Source organism: Salmo salar, chromosome 06 (genome assembly GCF_965601325.2).
Source record: "Salmo salar chromosome 06, fSalSal1, whole genome shotgun sequence".
NCBI classification, from domain to species: domain Eukaryota; kingdom Metazoa; phylum Chordata; class Actinopteri; order Salmoniformes; family Salmonidae; genus Salmo; species Salmo salar.
Window position 1 is genome coordinate 79,076,245 of NC_138296.1, and position 17,877 is coordinate 79,094,121.

General features: G+C 45.3%; 2 protein-coding genes across 7 annotated transcripts in view; both read left to right on the forward strand.

Annotated features, from left to right (window-relative positions):
- The first annotated feature begins 1,698 nt into the window (after window positions 1–1,698).
- On the forward strand, window positions 1,699–15,838 carry LOC106608073 (uncharacterized). 3 transcript variants are annotated; one of them, XM_014205753.3, is made up of 7 exons: window positions 1,699–1,900; window positions 6,416–6,601; window positions 10,789–10,933; window positions 11,124–11,240; window positions 11,789–11,817; window positions 12,610–12,636; window positions 14,869–15,838. In XM_014205753.3, exons 1-7 carry the CDS (start codon window positions 1,750–1,752, stop codon window positions 15,159–15,161), a joined length of 948 nt encoding a protein of 315 aa, XP_014061228.1. In that variant the 5' UTR covers window positions 1,699–1,749; the 3' UTR covers window positions 15,162–15,838. The 3 variants fall into 3 exon arrangements, with proteins under 3 accessions (XP_014061228.1, XP_014061229.1, XP_014061230.1); XM_014205754.3 differs by having other exon boundaries at window positions 1,701–1,900; window positions 10,792–10,933; XM_014205755.3 differs by lacking the exon at window positions 1,699–1,900 and adding an exon at window positions 3,489–3,985.
- A 1,527-nt stretch (window positions 15,839–17,365) lies between these two features.
- The window catches only part of LOC106608079 (ena/VASP-like protein), a 141,544-nt gene continuing 141,032 nt past the window's right edge, over window positions 17,366–17,877 (forward strand). For all 4 annotated transcript variants that reach the window (XM_045721005.2, XM_082976996.1, XM_045721006.2 and 1 more), the window contains exon 1: window positions 17,366–17,759. In XM_045721005.2, coding sequence (XP_045576961.1) covers window positions 17,755–17,759 — 5 coding nt within the window. In that variant the 5' untranslated portion in view covers window positions 17,366–17,754. The remainder of the gene's footprint in view (window positions 17,760–17,877) is intronic.

Genomic DNA, 17,877 nt, shown 5'->3' on the forward strand with positions numbered 1-17,877 from the left:
CCCATCACTACTGTAGGCCTCCAGCACCAACAATACACTCCCATCAGTACTGTAGGGCCGCGAGCACCCACAATCCACTCCCATCAGTACTGTAGGCTGCAAGCACCCACAATCCACTCCCATCACTACTGCAGGCTGCGAGCACCCACAATCCACTCCCATCACTACTGCAGGCTGCGAGCACCCACAATCCACTCCCATCACTACTGCAAGCTGCGAGCACCCACAATCCACTCCCATCAGTACTGTAGGCCTCCAGCACCCACAATCCACTCCCATCAGTACTGTAGGCCTCCAGCACCCACAATCCACTCCCATCACTACTGCAAGCTGCGAGCACCCACAATCCACTCCCATCAGTACTGCAGGCTGCAAGCACCCACAATCCACTCCCATCACTACTGCAAGCTGCGAGCACCCACAATCCACTCCCATCACTACTGCAAGCTGCGAGCACCCACAATCCACTCCCATCAGTACTGCAGGCTGCGAGCACCCACAATCCACTCCCATCAGTACTGTAGGCCTCCAGCACCCACAATCCTCTCCCATCAGTACTGTAGGCCTGCTATTAGAAAAGGAAAGGCTGGGTGGCTTCTATGGGGGACAGTTACGCAGTTATGAGGGTGACCGGTACCGGCGGTATCACAGGTCTTATGGAAGGAAGGTGATGCCACTACGTGTGTGTGTGCAATACTATCTGGAACTAACTACGCTACATCAGCAGTGGGCAGGACAAACACTGATACTGTGCAGTGCAGCACACTGGGATGGCAGACCATCTGCTGGAATACCAATCTAGTAAAGTGCAAAATAGACAAAGGAAGAAGCTTACTCTAGGTCTTATTGGTGAGGCCCTTGCTGTGCCCTAATGCCCTTTCATCTGTTGTTCAACTCTTCCTTTACTGCACAGTAGGATATACTTACCCCTAGACACTGATAAGGTATGTTTGAGTGTTTCCACCCTGATGATTAAGGATAGGATTGGGGAGGGTTAGAGCTGATCGTAGATCAGTGGGTAACTTTTATCCGGAGCTGCCTTCCCCATAATTATAGTTAACATGGTCAGCTTATTGTCCCTGTGATGCCTTTAATTAATGAATTAAAGTTTCCCTCCTAATCTTCTGTAGCTCATCAGCTCTACTAGGCCTACGATGCAGCAGCCTGACCAGCTGGCAGTCTGATGCAAGCACTTTGCTTTAGTGTGGGTGGATGGATACATCTTTTGAAAACATCAGCAGTTCGGTATCAGTACAAGACCAATACATCTTTGTTGAGGAATATGAATTGTGTGTTTAACTATTCTCACTTTGGCTCTGAGAGCGTTGTTACACAAACCCAGGTAGTCATAGCAACCCCTGCCTGCATCTCTGGTGGAAGCTGAAGTTAACCTGTTTGAGACCAAGTGCCCTCTCACCTCTCTCCCCTCTCTCCCTTCCTGCACTCCACTCCTCTACCTTCCTCCCCCTCTTCTTCCATCACTCCACTATGCTGTCGTTCTTGGCTGAGGGCTTGAGATGGCTTACCAGGGCATTTTAATCTCTCCTTAATGACATCATCTTCCCACCCATCTCCCTCTAGGCTCCATCTACACTCCTCTGGCTCTGGAACCAGGGATGAAAGAGGGAGGGAGGGAGGGAAGCGGATAAGGGAAGGTGATTGACTGAGCTCAGTGGAAGAGGAGGAGTGTATGCAACCCTTTTGTAGGATCACACCCTCACACACTCGCACACACAGAGGTGGGTAGGCATGGCGTCTGGGACGTCGATGGAGGACAGTCCCATGGAGGAGTTGGTGGACCAGGGGTTGGGGATGGAGGAGACGGGACTGAGGAGGCCCTCTCTTCGGGAGACCTACCACCATGACTCCCTGCTGGCTCCAGACACAGACTTCATGACCGGTACTGTATGTGTGGGGGATGGCGGGGTGGGGTACAATTCATATAGGTAAAGTAACGAAGATTCCTCTGAACATACATTATTTGGGGGGGGCAATTCCTATCACTACAAAGTTTTACTTTACTTCTAGTAATTTGGGGCCTGATTGTGTGATGGGGGGGTATTGGTGTCTGTCAGAGGGTTTGTGTGGGTATGCAAAGAGGGTGGTGAATTTGGGATATGAATAGACATGTTCATTCTGCCATTCTCAAAGCACACCATCTTGGAAAGGAGAATACCAAATGACTGCCCTCTACATCAACATCATCTCTATAGGCCTATGGTTTTCTAAATGTTTGTTTTAGGGTTGTTTCTATGTTGTGTAGTGGGATTCTATTACATATTCCTGTTAGCTTGAGCGTGTGTGTGTGTGTGTAGGCTGTGTGTGTGTGTGTGTGTGTGTGTGTGTGTGTGTGTGTGTGTGTGTGTGTGTGTGTGTGTGTGTGTGTGTGTGTGTGTGTGTGTGTGTGTGTGTGTGTGTGTGTGTGTGTGTGTGAAGGCTGTGTGTGTGTGTGAAGTGTGTGTGTGTGTAGGCTGTGTGTGTGTGTGTGTGTAGGCTGTGCGTATGTGTGTGAAGGCTGGGTTTGTGGTTTGTATAGCTGAGTTAGTGCAGCAATAGAGATTTGAGCTGGGTGCTACTAATTCCCTTTTCCAGGGCTGGGATTACAGGCTATTCTAATCCCAATCCCACATTAGGTTTCTGGAGGTGGCACAGGCCTGATGTCACAGCCAAAAACAGGAAGAGAAACACTAAGTCAGAGAGTACACCGGGTCACAATGCCAAATATAGAAGACTACGCTTATCTGCATATATGGCTTGACTATGCCTAAAATAACCTGTATTCGCTAAGTGCTATGGTATATCCTCACATATTCACTCTCCTAAATAAATGAGATGTGTTGACACTTGGCATGGTTTGTCAGTCACTGCTGGTGTATTAGCATGTGTTGTGTGTCACGTTCAGCCTCCATCAGTCAGAGTGGCCTGTACTATTGTAAATAAAAGACTGAAGAGCGGATGATCAATGAGCTGGACAAGCTTCTTACAGGAGAACAATACAAGGCCATGCAACCTGTCTCTCTCTCTCTGTGTGTTCTTACTTTACATCTCTATTTGTGTCTAACTCTCTCTCTCTGTCATCTTTCTCTCTCCATCTGTATTATTTTCTCTCTCTCTTTCTGTCCCCCTCTCCCTCTCTCTTCCTCTCCTCTCTCTCTTTCTGTCCGCCTCTTCCTCTCTTCCTTTCTATCTCTCTCTCTCTCTTTCTGTCCACTTCTCTCTCCCTCCCTTTCTATTTCCCTCTTTATCAGCTCTCTATCTTTCTGTCCACCTCTCCCTCTATCTCTTCCTCTTTCTGTCTGTCAGTCTGACAGAAGGTTAATCAGGGTGGGGGTGGGGTTGCTCGTGCCAAAGAGGCTCAGTCTGAGGGATTATCATTGTGCTATTGTATAACACACACACACACACACCCCTACACACGCACACACCCCTACACACACACACACATGCACACACCCCTACACACACACACATGCACACGCTATCTCAGATCAAGGCTTGAAGCAATGTTGTAAACATCACCATGCCCCACAACGGCAGACACCACCCAGAGAGAGAGGGAGCGTGATAAAGGAGAGACCGAGAGAAAAAACCCTTAATAATGTTTCATAATCTCACCATGGACTCAGTCTTTGTGACCTGGATTTGATGCTGTTACAGAGGAAAACAGGACAGGAAGAGAGGAGAGAACAGTTGTTGTGATATACATATTGTGATCTTGGTGTGAGGCTGGTTAGAGCGGAGAGGAAGGGAGAAGAGCTCCGTGCGCGTTCTACTGTGTGACAGAACTGGAACAGAGGATGGAACAGTGGAGATGAGAACACCAGCCAGTGGAACACAAAGAGAGAGAGAGAGCTGGCAATCACTAGGATGGAGGAAGATATTGTCTGTCAGACAGTGGAAGATAGGAGGAGTTCTGGAGTGGAGGAAGGGTTACCCAGTATGAGGAATCTTTATGACAACTCCTCACTGCACAGGGTTTCCAAAGGTATACAACAGCTTCTGTTCTTTTTGTTTACCATTCCACCAGTCACTTCCTAGCATCACTCTCATAGGGATTACAGTCTACTAATAGGACACAGATGGCACCTATTGTCTTGGTCTTTGTAGTAGCAGATGTATTTAATTTGATCTCTGTGGTCGTACTTTCATATGGTTTAGTAAACATTTTATATATATATATATATATATATATATATATATATATATATATATATATATATATACTGCTCAAAAAAATAAAGGGAACACTTAAACAACACAATGTAACTCCAAGTCAATCACACTTCTGTGAAATCAAACTGTCCACTTAGGAAGCAACACTGATTGACAATAAATTTCACATGCTGTTGTGCAAATGGAATAGACAACAGGTGGAAATTATAGGTAATTAGCAAGACACCCCCAATAAAGGAGTGGTTCGGCAGGTGGGGACCACAGACAACTTCTCAGTTCCTATGCTTCCTGGCTGATGTTTTGGTCACTTTTGAATGCTGGCGGTGCTTTCACTCTAGTGGTAGCATGAGACGGAGTCTACAACCCACACAAGTGGCTCAGGTAGTGCAGCTCATCCAGGATGGCACATCAATGCGAGCTGTGGCAAGAAGGTTTGCTGTGTCTGTCAGCGTAGTGTCCAGAGCATGGAGGCGCTACCAGGAGACAGGCCAGTACATCAGGAGACGTGGAGGAGGCCATAGGAGGGCAACAACCCAGCAGCAGGACCGCTACCTCCGCCTTTGTGCAAGGAGGAGCAGAAGGAGCACTGCCAGAGCCCTGCAAAATGACCTCCAGCAGGCCACAAATGTGCATGTGTCTGCTCAAACGGTCAGAAACAGACTCCATGAGGGTGGTATGAGGGCCCGACGTCCACAGGTGGGGGTTGTGCTTACAGCCCAACACCGTGCAGGACGCTTGGCATTTGCCAGAGAACACCAAGATTGGCAAATTCGCCACTGGCGCCCTGTGCTCTTCACAGATGAAAGCAGGTTCACACTGAGCACGTGACAGATGTGACAGAGTCTGGAGACGCCGTGGAGAACGTTCTGCTGCCTGCAACATCCTCCAGCATGACCGGTTTGGCGGTGGGTCAGTCATGGTGTGGGGTGGCATTTCTTTGGGGGGCCGCACAGCCCTCCATGTGCTCGCCAGAGGTAGCCTGACTGCCATTAGGTACCGAGATGAGATCCTCAGACCCCTTGTTAGACCATATGCTGGTGTGGTTGGCCCTGGGTTTCTCCTAATGCAAGACAATGCTAGACCTCATGTGGTTGGAGTGTGTCAGCAGTTCCTGCAAGAGGAAGGCATTGATGCTATGGACTGGCCCGCCCGTTCCCCAGACCTGAATCCAATTGAGCACATCTGGGACATCATGTCTCGATCCATCCACCAACGCCGCGTTGCACCACAGACTGTCCAGGAGTTGGCGGATGCTTTAGTCCAGGTCTGGGAGGAGATCCCTCAGGAGACCATCCTCCACCTCATCAGGAGCATGCCCAGGCGTTGTAGGGAGGTCATACAGGCACGTGGAGGCCACACACACTACTGAGCCTCATTTTGACTTGTTATAAGGACATTACATCAAAGTTGGATAGCCTGTAGTGTGGTTTTCCACTTTAATTTTGAGTGTGACTCCAAATCCAGACCTCCATGGGTTGATAAATTGGATTTCCATTGATTATTTTTGTGTGATTTTGTTGTCAGCACATTCAACTATGTAAAGAAAAAAGTATTTAATAAGATTATTTCTTTCATTCAGATCTAGGATGTGTTGTTTAAGTGTTCCCTTTATTTTTTTGAGCAGTATATATATACAAAATTATGCAATTTATTAGGAGTGTTCTTCCTATTGATGTAATTTATAGAATATTGTCTCTTGGTTTTTATCCGAATGATGTGTGTCTGTGGCATGTGTGTGTGGTGTTTGTTATGTGTGAATTATAGTGCACGTGCTTTTGTTTGTTTCAGCTTTTATGTCTACAGTATTTATGTTACTGTGTAAGGTGTCTGTGATATGTGAAAAATTCTGTTTGAGTCTGGGACTGGTAAGTCTGTTTGATGAATCTGTGTGAATATTCAGTCTGTATGAGTCTGTGACTCTGTTCAGTCTATTTTAATGAATCTGTGACTCTATTCAGAGTCTGTTTGATGAGTCTATATCAATCACCTGGAAGCATCAGTAACTCTGTGTGTGTGTGTGTGTGTGTGTGTGCTAACATGGTCTTGAATTGCCCAATGGGCAGTGGCTTTAGCTCACTGGGCTAAGACAGTGTTCGTGGCGCTGGTTGGGTACAAATGGCTTTAGCTGTCTATGTTACCGTAGCTTGGTGGCATGCGGGATGGATATAGTGGACCATCTGACGTACCTGAAGCAGTGGCTTTAGCTCAGTGGGCTAACTCTGTGTGTGGTTGTGCTCCCCAGATGACCGCAGCTCTGCAGCGAGCGGGATAGATGTAGCAGACCGCCTGACATACCTGGAGCAGCGGATGCAGATGCAGGATGATGAGATCCAGCTTCTGAAGATGGCCCTGGCAGACATCCTCAAGAGACTCAACATCTCAGAGGAACACCAGGCCACCAACGCCAAGAAAGGACCTGCTGAGAAAGGTACACACACATAGTGGGGTCCGAAATGATTGACATCTTGATAAAGATGAGCAATAATGACTGTATAAAATAAACAATTCAAATAATGAGCTATATTGTATGCAAAAAGAATTTGGGAAATTATATTATTTTATACTAATACAATTGCTCAGAGAAAGAGATTATGTTTAACTAGTAATCCTTTTTTTTCTTCTCAAAATGGTAGGAGTCAAAATGATTGACACCCCTAAGGATTCTTTATGAATAAAGTAGTCAAACGTTTTCTATTTGGTCCCATATTCCTAGCAAGCAATGACTACATCATGCTTGTGACTCTACAAACTTGTTGAATGTATTTGCAGTTTGTTTTGGTTGTGTTTCAGATTATTTTGTGCCCAATTAGTAAATCATGTATTGTCTCATTTTGGAGTCACTTTTACTATAAATAAGAATAGAATATGTTTCTGAAGACATCTAAATTAATGTAGATGCTACCATGATTACAGGTCATCCTTAATGAATCGGGAATAAGGATGAGTGAGAAAGTTAGAGGGTCAAAGATCATACCCCCAAGACATGCTAACATTTCACCATTACCAATAACAGAGGAGGTTAGCATGTCTTGGGAGTATGATCTTTGACGCTCTGTAACTTTCTCACTTATCATTATTTATGATTAATTCATGATTAGCCATAATCATGTTAGCATCCACATTAATGTAGAAGTGTTTAGAAAGATATTCTATTCTTATTTACAATCGTCTGAGACCAGCCACCCAGACAGCTGATGAAACTGAGGAGTATTTCTGTCTGTAATAAAGCCATATTGTGGGGAAAAACAAATTCTGATTGGTTGGGCCTTGCTCCCCAATGGATGGCCCCTGCCCGGTCATGTCAAATCCATAGACTAGGGCCTAATGAATTTATTTCAATTGACTGATTTCCTTATATGAACTGTAACTCGGTAAAATTGTTTGAATTGTTGAATGTTTTGTTTATATTTTTGTAAATGCTACATGGTTGAGCATACTGCCAAATTCTTTAAAACAACGTTGGAGGTGGCTTATAGTAGAGAAATTAACATAAAATTATCTGGCAACAGCTCTGGTGGACCTTCCTGCAGTCAGCAAGCCAGTTGCACGCTCCCTCAACTTGAGACATCTGTGGCATTGTGTTGTGTGACAAAACTGCACATTTTAGAGTGGCCTTTTATTGTCCACAGCACAAGGTGCACCTGTGTAATGATCATGCTGTTTAATCAGCTTCTTGATATGCCACACCTGTTAGGTGGATGGATTATCTTGGCAAAGGAGAAATACTCACTAACAGGGATGTAACCAAATTTCTGCACCAAATTTGGGGAAATAAGCTTTTTGTGCATTTTTTTTTCAGCTCATGAAACATGGGACCAACACTTTACATGTTGCGTTTATATTTTTGTTCAGTATATACAGTGCCTTCGGAAATTATTCAGACCCCTTGACTTTTTCCACATTTTGTTAGGCTACAGCCTTATTCTAAAATGCATCAAATTGTTTTTTTCCTCAACAATCTACACACAATACCCCATTATGACAAAGCAAAAACTGGTTTTTAGACATTTTTGCTCATTTATTTAAAATAAAAAACATATCACATTTACATAAGTATTCAGACCCTTTACTCAGTACTTTGTTGAACCACCTTTCGCAGCGATTACAGCCTTGAGTCTTCTTGGGTATGACACTACAAGCTTGACAAGCCTGTATTTGGGGAGTTTCTCCCATTCTTCTCTGCAGATCCTCTCAAGCTCTGTCAGGTTAGATGAGGAGCGTCTCTGCACAGCAATTTTCAGGTCTCTCCAGAGATGATTGATCGGGTTCAAGTCCGGGCTCTGGCTGGGCCACTCAAGGACATTCAGAGACTTGTCCCGAAGCCACTCCTGTGTTGTTTTGGCTGTGTGCTTAGGGTTGTTGTCCTTCGCCCCAGTCTGAGGTCCTGAGAGCTCTAGAGCAGGTTTTCATCAAGGATCTCTCTGTACTTTGCTCAGTTCATCTTTCCCTCGATCCTGACTAGTCTCCCAGTCCCTGCCACTGAAAAACATCCCCACAGCATGATGCTGCCACCACTATGCTTCACCGTAGGGATGGTGCCAGTTTTCCTCCAGATGTGACGCTTGGCATTCAGGCCAAAGAGTTCAATCTTGGTTTCATCAGACCAGAGAATCTTCGTATTATTCTGTACGTAACTCTGTGACACTCCATATAGTCTCAATGGGGGTGCCACAGGGTTCAAATCTCGGGCAGACTCTCTTCTCTGTACACCATTCTGTATACTTCTGGCCCTTCTTTGGACACTGTGTTAACTAACCTCCAGACGAGCTTCAATGCCATACAACTCTCCTTCCGTGGCCTCCAACTGCTCTTAAATGCAAGTAAAACTAAATGCATGCTCTTCAACCAATCGCTGCCCGCACCTGCCTGCCCGTCCAGTATCACTTCTCTGGACGGTTCTGACTTAGACTATGTGGACAACTACAAATACCTAGGTGTCTGGTTAGACTGTAAACTCTCCTTCCAGACTCACATTAAGCATCTCCAATCCAAAATTAAACCTAGAATCGGCTTTCTATTTCGCAACAAAGCATCCTTCACTCATGCTGCCAAACATACCCTCTTTAAACTGACCATCCTACCGATCCTCGACTTCGGCAATGTCATTTACAAAATAGCCTCCAACACTCTACTCAACAAACTGGATGCAGTCTATCACAGTGCCATCCGTTTCGTCACCAAAGCCCCATACACTACCCACCACTGCGACCTGTATGCTCTCGTTGGCTGGCCCTCGCTTAATACTCGTCGCCAAACCCACTGGCTCCAGGTCATCTACAAGTCTCTGCTAGGTAAAGCCCCGCCTTATCTCAGCTCACTGGTCACCATAGCAGCACCCACCCGTAGCACGCGCTCCAGCAGGTATATTTCACTGGTCACCCCCAAAGCCAATTCTTCCTTTGGCTGCCTTTCCTTCCAGTCCTCTGCTGCCAATGACTGGAATTAACTGCAAAAATCACTGAAGCTGGAGACTCATATCTCCCTCACTAGCTTTAAGCACCAGCTGTCAGAGCAGCTCATAGATCACTGCACCTGTACATAGCCCATCTGTAAACAACCCATCCAACTACCTCATCCCCATACTGTATTTATTTATCTTTCTCCTTTGCACCCCAGTATCTCTACTTGCACATTCATCTTCTGCACATCTACCATTCCAGTGTTTAATTGCTATATTGTAATTACTTCGCCACCATGGCCTATTTATTGTCTTACCTCCCTTATCCTAACTCATTTGCACACACTGTATATAGATTTTTTTCTACTGTATTATTGACTGTATGTTTGTTTATTCCATGTGTAACTCTGTTTTATGTGTCGCACTGCTTTGCTTTATCTTGGCCAGGTCGCAGTTGTAAATGAGAACTTGTTCTCAACTAGCCTGGTTAAATAAAGGGGGAAAAATAAATAAATAAATAGTATGATACTGTATGTTACATTGTTAGGTTACATTATGAATGGAATAGGGGTCACACAATATCATATGAATTAGAGGAAGTACAGTATCATGCTTCTTACCCAGTCGTACAATAGCACGAATTGGATGATGTAACTTACATAGATCTTGGAGGATGTATAGTATTATGCGTCTTTCTCTGAGACCAAGTTGCTTGTTGCGTCATAACATCAAAGGAGAATTATGGGGAGAATTAGATCGAATCCCCGAGCTGACAAGGTAAAAATCTGTCGTTCTGCCCCTGAACAAGGCAGTTAACCCACTGTTCCTAGGCCGTCATTGAAAATAAGAATTTGTTCTTAACTGACTGGCCTAGTTAAATAACGGTTAATTAAAAAAAAAATAAGACAAAGGTTAGGTGAATTTACGTGAAAGGTTAAGTGAATTGGGTTTGGTTTCGAATTAGGGTAAGCTAAAATGCTACAGTTGTCCCCAACACACAACCTTTGGATTGATAGACAGTCGTTGATTACACCCACCCATCCTTCACAACCAACCACCCTACTTTTGTTTCTGTCTAAAGTAACAAAATCATTAGTACATCAGTATCCTATGTCTTGGAGGTACTCAGAAATGTGTATAGTATGTTTTCTATGGCTCTGAGGCAATGCTACATACACAAACACACCCTCCTCACCCACATTTCCCCTATGCACCAGCAGCTAGGCCTGTGTCTCTGGCCCTGCCGTCCAGACCATCAATGAACAACCTTGCCTCTCTGAAGAAAAGCTCCACAAGCTCTACAATGCCCTCTACCTCCACCGCACGGAACTACAGCCCCTTACCAGGAGCATCAGCCAAGAGGTACAGTACACAATCACTAACAGTCACCTGCAAACACAGAGAGGTACAGTATGATTACTAAACCTCTACAGTAACTCTAGCTAGATACATTTCAACAAATGAATCATACACTTGCTGTTGTTCCACTCTCTCTAACGTCTCTCTCCCCCACCTCTCTCTTTTTTCTCCCCCCTCCCCCTTTCTCCCTCAGTGGTGTGAAGAGTTCAGCAGGCAGTTTGAAGGACTGTACCTCTAAGACAGCTCGGCCCGGCCCCCGACCTGGCCCCTCAGGCTCTACAGCGGCCCCCGGCAGTAAGAAAGCCGATAGGTAGGTTAGTAGGCAGATACTGCACAGGAACCTAGACGTCAGTGTCAGTAAAAGAGAAGGGGTGTTTAAATGTGTTCTGAACATAGCCACGGAAAGTAAGGGTGATGAGAGGGCTGTAGCATGCCCTGAAACAAATCACAAGACATTTTTGTTGGGATTTCTCACAACAGTAGTGCACTGGGCCTTTATAAGTCCTGCATTAGCAGCAGCCCCATGCCCAAACATCTTCCCGTGGCTAGAACTGTTCTGTACTGAGTCGATAAGGCTCTTTCGTAGTTTCAAATACATCCCTACAGCAGGAGTCACAACTCTGGTCCTTGAAGGTCTGCTGGTTTTCATCCTTGTTCGTCAATCAGACACTGGTTTATATCTGTGTCTGGGTAACCTGGTGTAAAAACTAAAAGCATCAGGACTGTGGCCCTCGTGGACTGGAGTTGTCCATCCTTGTTATAGACGAGCGGGAGATTGAGAATAGACGTGAGATTGAGAATAATTTCCATGCTTGTGGGATGGGGCCTAACTTCTCCTTTCTCACTCTCTTCTTGCAGCAAAACCAAGGAGCCTACAGCCAGTGTAGGTAAGATCATTATTTAATGTCTACTGTAGTGTGCTCTTCCCACTAGCAGGGAGCAGCACTAAGATGGACAACAGGTCTTGGGTAGAGTAATGGCCAGGTTGAATGATTTTTTGGGGGGATTTAACCTTTATTTAAGGTTAATGAAATGGAAAACAAGCTGTTGGTTAGATTGATCCTACTGTAACATACCATTGATAAATGCCAGTGGTGGAAAAAGTACATACTTGAGTAAAAGTAAAGATAACTTCATAGAAAATGACTAAGTAATTACTAAGTAAAAGTGAAAGTCACCCAGTAAAATATTACTTGAGTAAAAGTATTTGGTTTTAAATATAATTAAGTATCAAACGTAAATGTATACATATACTAAATGTATGCTAATATATACTTAAGTATTAAAAGTAAAAATTATTTCAAATTCCTTATACTAAGAAAACCAGACAGCACAATTTTCTTGTTTTTTTATTTACGAATGACCAGGGATGTTCTCTTGATAAGTGCATGAATTGGACCATTTTCCTGCCCTGCTAAGCATTGAAAATGTAATGAGTACTTTTGTGTGTCAGGGAAAATGTATGGAGAAAAACTACATTATTTTCTTTAGGAATGTAGTGAAGTAAAAGTTGACAAAAATATATAAATAGTAAAGTACAGATACCCCCAAAAACGACTTAAGTAGTACTTGAAAGTATTTTTACTTAAGTAATTTACACCACTGACAAATGGTTAGAGTGGCTACTATAACTCCCACATAGTGACCTGCTCTCTCTGTTCTGTGTTTGTTGTCTACAGGGTCGAGGCGTGTGACACACTGTAAAGGTAGACCTCAGTCCAACCTCCTGGAATAACATTCTTAACCTCAACTGGATATGTCTTAGTCTAGCTCTCCTAGTAATGGCTGGAATGGAGCCAATGAAATGGTATCAAACAACTGGTTTCCATGTTGTTGATACCGTTCCATTGACTTCATTCCAGCCATTACTTTAAGCCGTCCTCCCTCAGCAGCCTCCACTGAGTTCTACATACTATGACTGTATTCTCCACCGCCTGTTACTGATCCCATGCATTATCTATCTCAGAAGAGACAACGTCTGTCAAGTTTGTCAAGTTTATGGAATAATATCTACTAAAAGCTCAAATCTAATCTGTGGCATATACATCTTCTGGTTTCTAAAGTACAAGTAAGCACTGTATTTGAACACTTGTTTTATCCTTGTCTCTCATTTTCTCACCATGTATCATCATGACTTCTCTTCCCTTCCCATTCCCTCTCCACGACACATCCACACCTTTCCCTCCCACTTCAACACTTCAACCCCTCACCACTTCAATCCCTCACCACCTCCTCACACCTCAACCCCTCAACACTTCAACCCCTCAACACTTCAACCCCTCACCACCTCAACCCCTCACCACCTCCTCACACCTCAACCCCTCACCACCTCAACACTTCAACCCCTCACCACTTCAACACTTCACCACCTCCTCACACTTCAACACTACACCACCTCACCACCTCAACCCCTCACCACCTCCTCACACCTCAACCCCTCACTACTTCAACACTTCACCACCTCAACACTTCAACCCTCACCACCTCAACACTTCAACCCCTCACCACCTCAACCCCTCACCACTTCAACCTTCACCACCTCAACACTTCAACCCCTCACCACCTCAACACTTCAACCCCTCACCACCTCCTCACACCTCAACCCCTCACCACTTCAACACTTCAACCCCTCACCACTTCAACCCCTCACCACCTCCTCACACCTCAACCCCTCAACACTTCAACCCCTCACCACCTCAACCCCTCACCACCTCAACCCCTCACCACCTCCTCACACCTCAACCCCTCACTACTTCAACACTTCACCACCTCAACACTTCAACCCTCAACACTTCAACCCCTCACCACCTCAACCCCTCACCACCTCAACCCCTCACCACCTCCTCACACCTCAACCCCTCATCACCTCAACACTTCAACCCCTCACCACTTCAACACTTCACCCCTCAACCCCTCACCACCTCCTCACACTTCAACACTTCACCACCTCACCACCTCAACCCCTCACCACCTCCTCACACCTCAACCCCTCACCACTTCAACCTTCACCACCTCAACACTTCAACCCCTCACCACCTCAACACTTCAACCCCTCACCACCTCAACCCCTCACCACCTCCTCACACCTCAACCCCTCACCACCTCAACACTTCAACCCCTCACCACCTCAACACTTCAACCCCTCACCACCTCAACACTTCAACCCCTCACCACCTCAACACTTCACCACCTCACCACCTCAACACTTCAACCCCTCACCACCTCAACACTTCAACCCCTCACCACCTCCTCACACCTCAACCCTTCACCACTTCACCACCTCAACACTTCAACCCCTCACCACCTCCTCGCACCCCAACACTTCAATCCCTCACCACCTCAACCCCTCACCACCTCAACACTTCAACCCCTCAACACTTCACCACCTCAATTCAACCCCTCACCACCTCCTCGCACCTCAACACTTCAACCCCTCAACACTTCAACCCCTCAACACTTCAACACTTCACCACCTCAACACTTCAACCCCCACCACCTCCTCGCACCCCAACACTTCAACCTCTCACCACCTCAATGCTTCCACCCCTCACAACCTCCTCACACCCCAATACTTCAACCCGACCACCTCCTCACACCCCAACACTACAACCCCTGTCCACCTCCTCACACCCCAACACTTCAACCCAACCACCTCCTCACACCCCAACACTACAACCCCTGTCCACCTCCTCACACCTCAACACTTCAACCCCTCACCACCTCCTCGCACCTCAACACTTCAACACTTCAACCCCTCACCACCTCAACACTTCACCACCTCAACCCCCCACCACCTCCTCACACCCCAACACTTCAACCCCTCACCACCTGCTCCCTCACACCCCAACACTTCAACCCCTCACCATCTGCTCACACTAACATACCTCACTTCATTCCCTACTTTCACCCTCAACCCCTCATTTCACCTCTTCACTTAGTGACTATGCAGATCTATCTGAGCCCCCAAACAAAAAGGACTGGGTCTTCTGAAGTGGCCAAATCAGCCCCCACGGTCCCCAACTCCAGACCAACCAGAACCAGCACCCCCCCTCAGACCAAAGGAGTACCCCTGACCTCCGACCGGACCAAGCCCAAGACACGCAAAACACCCCCTGCCTTCACCCTCCCCCTGCAGAAAAGCACCAATCAAAATACGTATTCTCCTCTGGACACGTTCAATTACAAAAGCCCCCTCAAATCACCAAGCCATTACTTCCAGATCTGTTACTAGGCAATAGAGTAGGCTATGAGGATGTAGAAGGTGCTCCTAAACACAGGTCTAGGGTCAGATATTGTTCTAATCCTCATAATGGTTATGGTTGGAGGTTGGGTAATCTGATCCTAGATCTGTGGTTAAGGGCAACGTATATTTGGGCTATTACAAGTGTAGGCCTGTAAGAGAAATCGGTTTTCCAAATGTTGTAAAATGTATACCAATGTGAGGTATTTACTGTAGAAGTGGAGGTTGTCTTTAGTAATGTTTGAGATGGACTGATAGTTACGAAGTTTGGCTTTGAGGTTTTTGTATGACCAGAAAAGAGAATAGTGAGTTTATTTGATTGTTTTTGTTGAATTTCCTAGCACCATCAGTGACCATAGTCCTCTTCACTTTGTTCTCTGTAATTTCTTACATATTTCTGTCTCTGTCAACTGGAAGCCTCTATTTTTTCTGCTGTTTCTTTGTCTTAATGTCATTTACGTTTTACATTTGAGTAATTTAGCAGACACTCATATCCAGGTTCGTTTGTTTTGTAGCTTTATGTCAGTAAAATATGGATGTATGCGTTTTCATTGAAATCTCCCTGACTTTGGGTGGGATGTACAGTATGAGTGAATTCTCTTATTCGATTTCTGCGTGTATCTCTGTCTCTGTTGACAGCCATTAATAAACATTTCAGTGATCACCTGCTTCGACTACTTTTTCTTTCTCCTTTCTCTTACAACACAAATGTTAAAAGTAATTTAGCAGACGCTCTTATCCAGAGCGACTTACAGGAGAAATTAGGGTTAAGTGCCTTGCTCAAGGGCACGTTGTCAGATTTTTCATCTAGTCGGCTCAGGGTTTCAAACCAGTGACCTTTCAGTTACTGGCCCAACACTCTTAACTGTTAGGCTACCTGGCGCCCCCTACAGCCTGCTGTAATAATAACAATGTAATAACAAATTATTACAAGATATGTCCATGGTGTTTGGAGTTCTACTCTGTGTGTGTGTGTGAGTGAATGTGTGTGTGTTTTGTACATAGTATCTTGGATAAGTTCTGTTAGAAACCTCCTATGGAGATGCATAGTGGGGCAGAAATCTCTGCTGTCGGCTCACAGAAACTGTAGGCCTCAGCGTACGTGAGGGTCAGAAGGCTAGATGTATGCTATCCAACTCGGTGACAACATGACATTGGGTAGGCTAGTTTACTGTGTATGCACCCCCCTCTGTTTCCTTTCCCAGAGACTTTAAAGCCCCCATGCAATCTTTGTAATTGTATTTTTAAATCATCATTGTATGTCTAATAAAACGACTTAATTTCCCTGAGCCTCCTTGGCCCTTGAAATGCTCGGTCTGATGGTGTAGGCATTAGGAAACAAAATAGAAAATATTTACATACACAGACCTGATTGGCTGATGGGATGGTCTAGAGCCCACCCCCTTTCCCAGATAAACAGATCACATTGTGCATGTCTTGATGTGGGCCAAAAGTTCCATTCCACCTGAACAGTCTGAAAATCCCGGCTCTTAAACAAAATAGCCATTATCATAATTTTCACAATTTCAGTGTTATTTCAACCTCATAGTGTGGAAATATAATTTAAGAAAAAACTAAAATCACAATTTAACTGGAATGCCCCTTTAAGTTGGCTCAACTTCAAGGATATTTCTTCTTTAATGGTATCTGAAGAATATGTGGCTTGAAAATCAAGGCTAGACAGTGGAAGTGAAAGTCTGTGACCACACCAGCATCTTAGTTGGGTACAGATCATTCACACCTGCCATCTTGCAGGCTATGTTTAATGATTCCGTCGTCGGTGATTCCTTGATGTTATGTCCTTGGCCCTGTACTTTGTCTGCATGCAGGTCAGAAGATCTTAGTCGTGTAAAATAAAGGTTAAATTAATAAATAAAATAAAAATAGGTTTCAGGTGTCCTAACCCAAAACCAAGCCTACATTAAGTGCTAGACATGTTACATTATTACCTGGTGGTGTTGTCAGGGTCACAGGCTTAGTGGTCACACTTCAAAAAAGAAACCTGAGTTTGAACCCGACGACCATTGAATATCATTGGTTTGGAGAGGAAACAGAAGGGTGGTATAGACTTAGCGTACAGTAGCTACAGCAGCTGTAGACCTTCAGCGAACGAAGCCACGGTGACTGTCCCCCCCCCCCCCCCCCCTCTATATCCCTCCCTTCCTCCCTCCCTCCCCCCCCGCGCGTCCACTCTCCGTGTGCTGGACGAAGGGAAGATGGCACCCCAGAAGCCGCTGTCAGCTGCACAGACCGGTCTCTCGCCAGGACAGTTCTCTGTAGCGTTCTGAAATGGCACCGAAAACACCAGCAGGACCTCGAGAGGGACTGGTTAGAGATTCACTTTAAAAGAGACTAAAACTGTGGCATCGTTTTGTGGCATTTACCCCACCCTGTCGCCTTTCTAGCACCTTGCTCTGCATATCGCCGGCAGGATTCGTAGCATTGGCGTAGCCTAGGCTATAGCTACATAATACATATTATAATATTTACATCGACTATATTCTGGACTGAGAGAATCGTCCAGAAAGGGTGACATATTGAATACAGGTCATTCGTCATTTATCATTACGGTGGAGAGAAGAAGATGAGGTAAGCAAAGCATGCTCTGGCCGTCCGCGTTATTAATGCACAATGAACCACACACAGACTGCCGCTGCTGCTACTGCAAGGCTGGATCAGATTCGAGGACGGATTTGATGGGATTGTA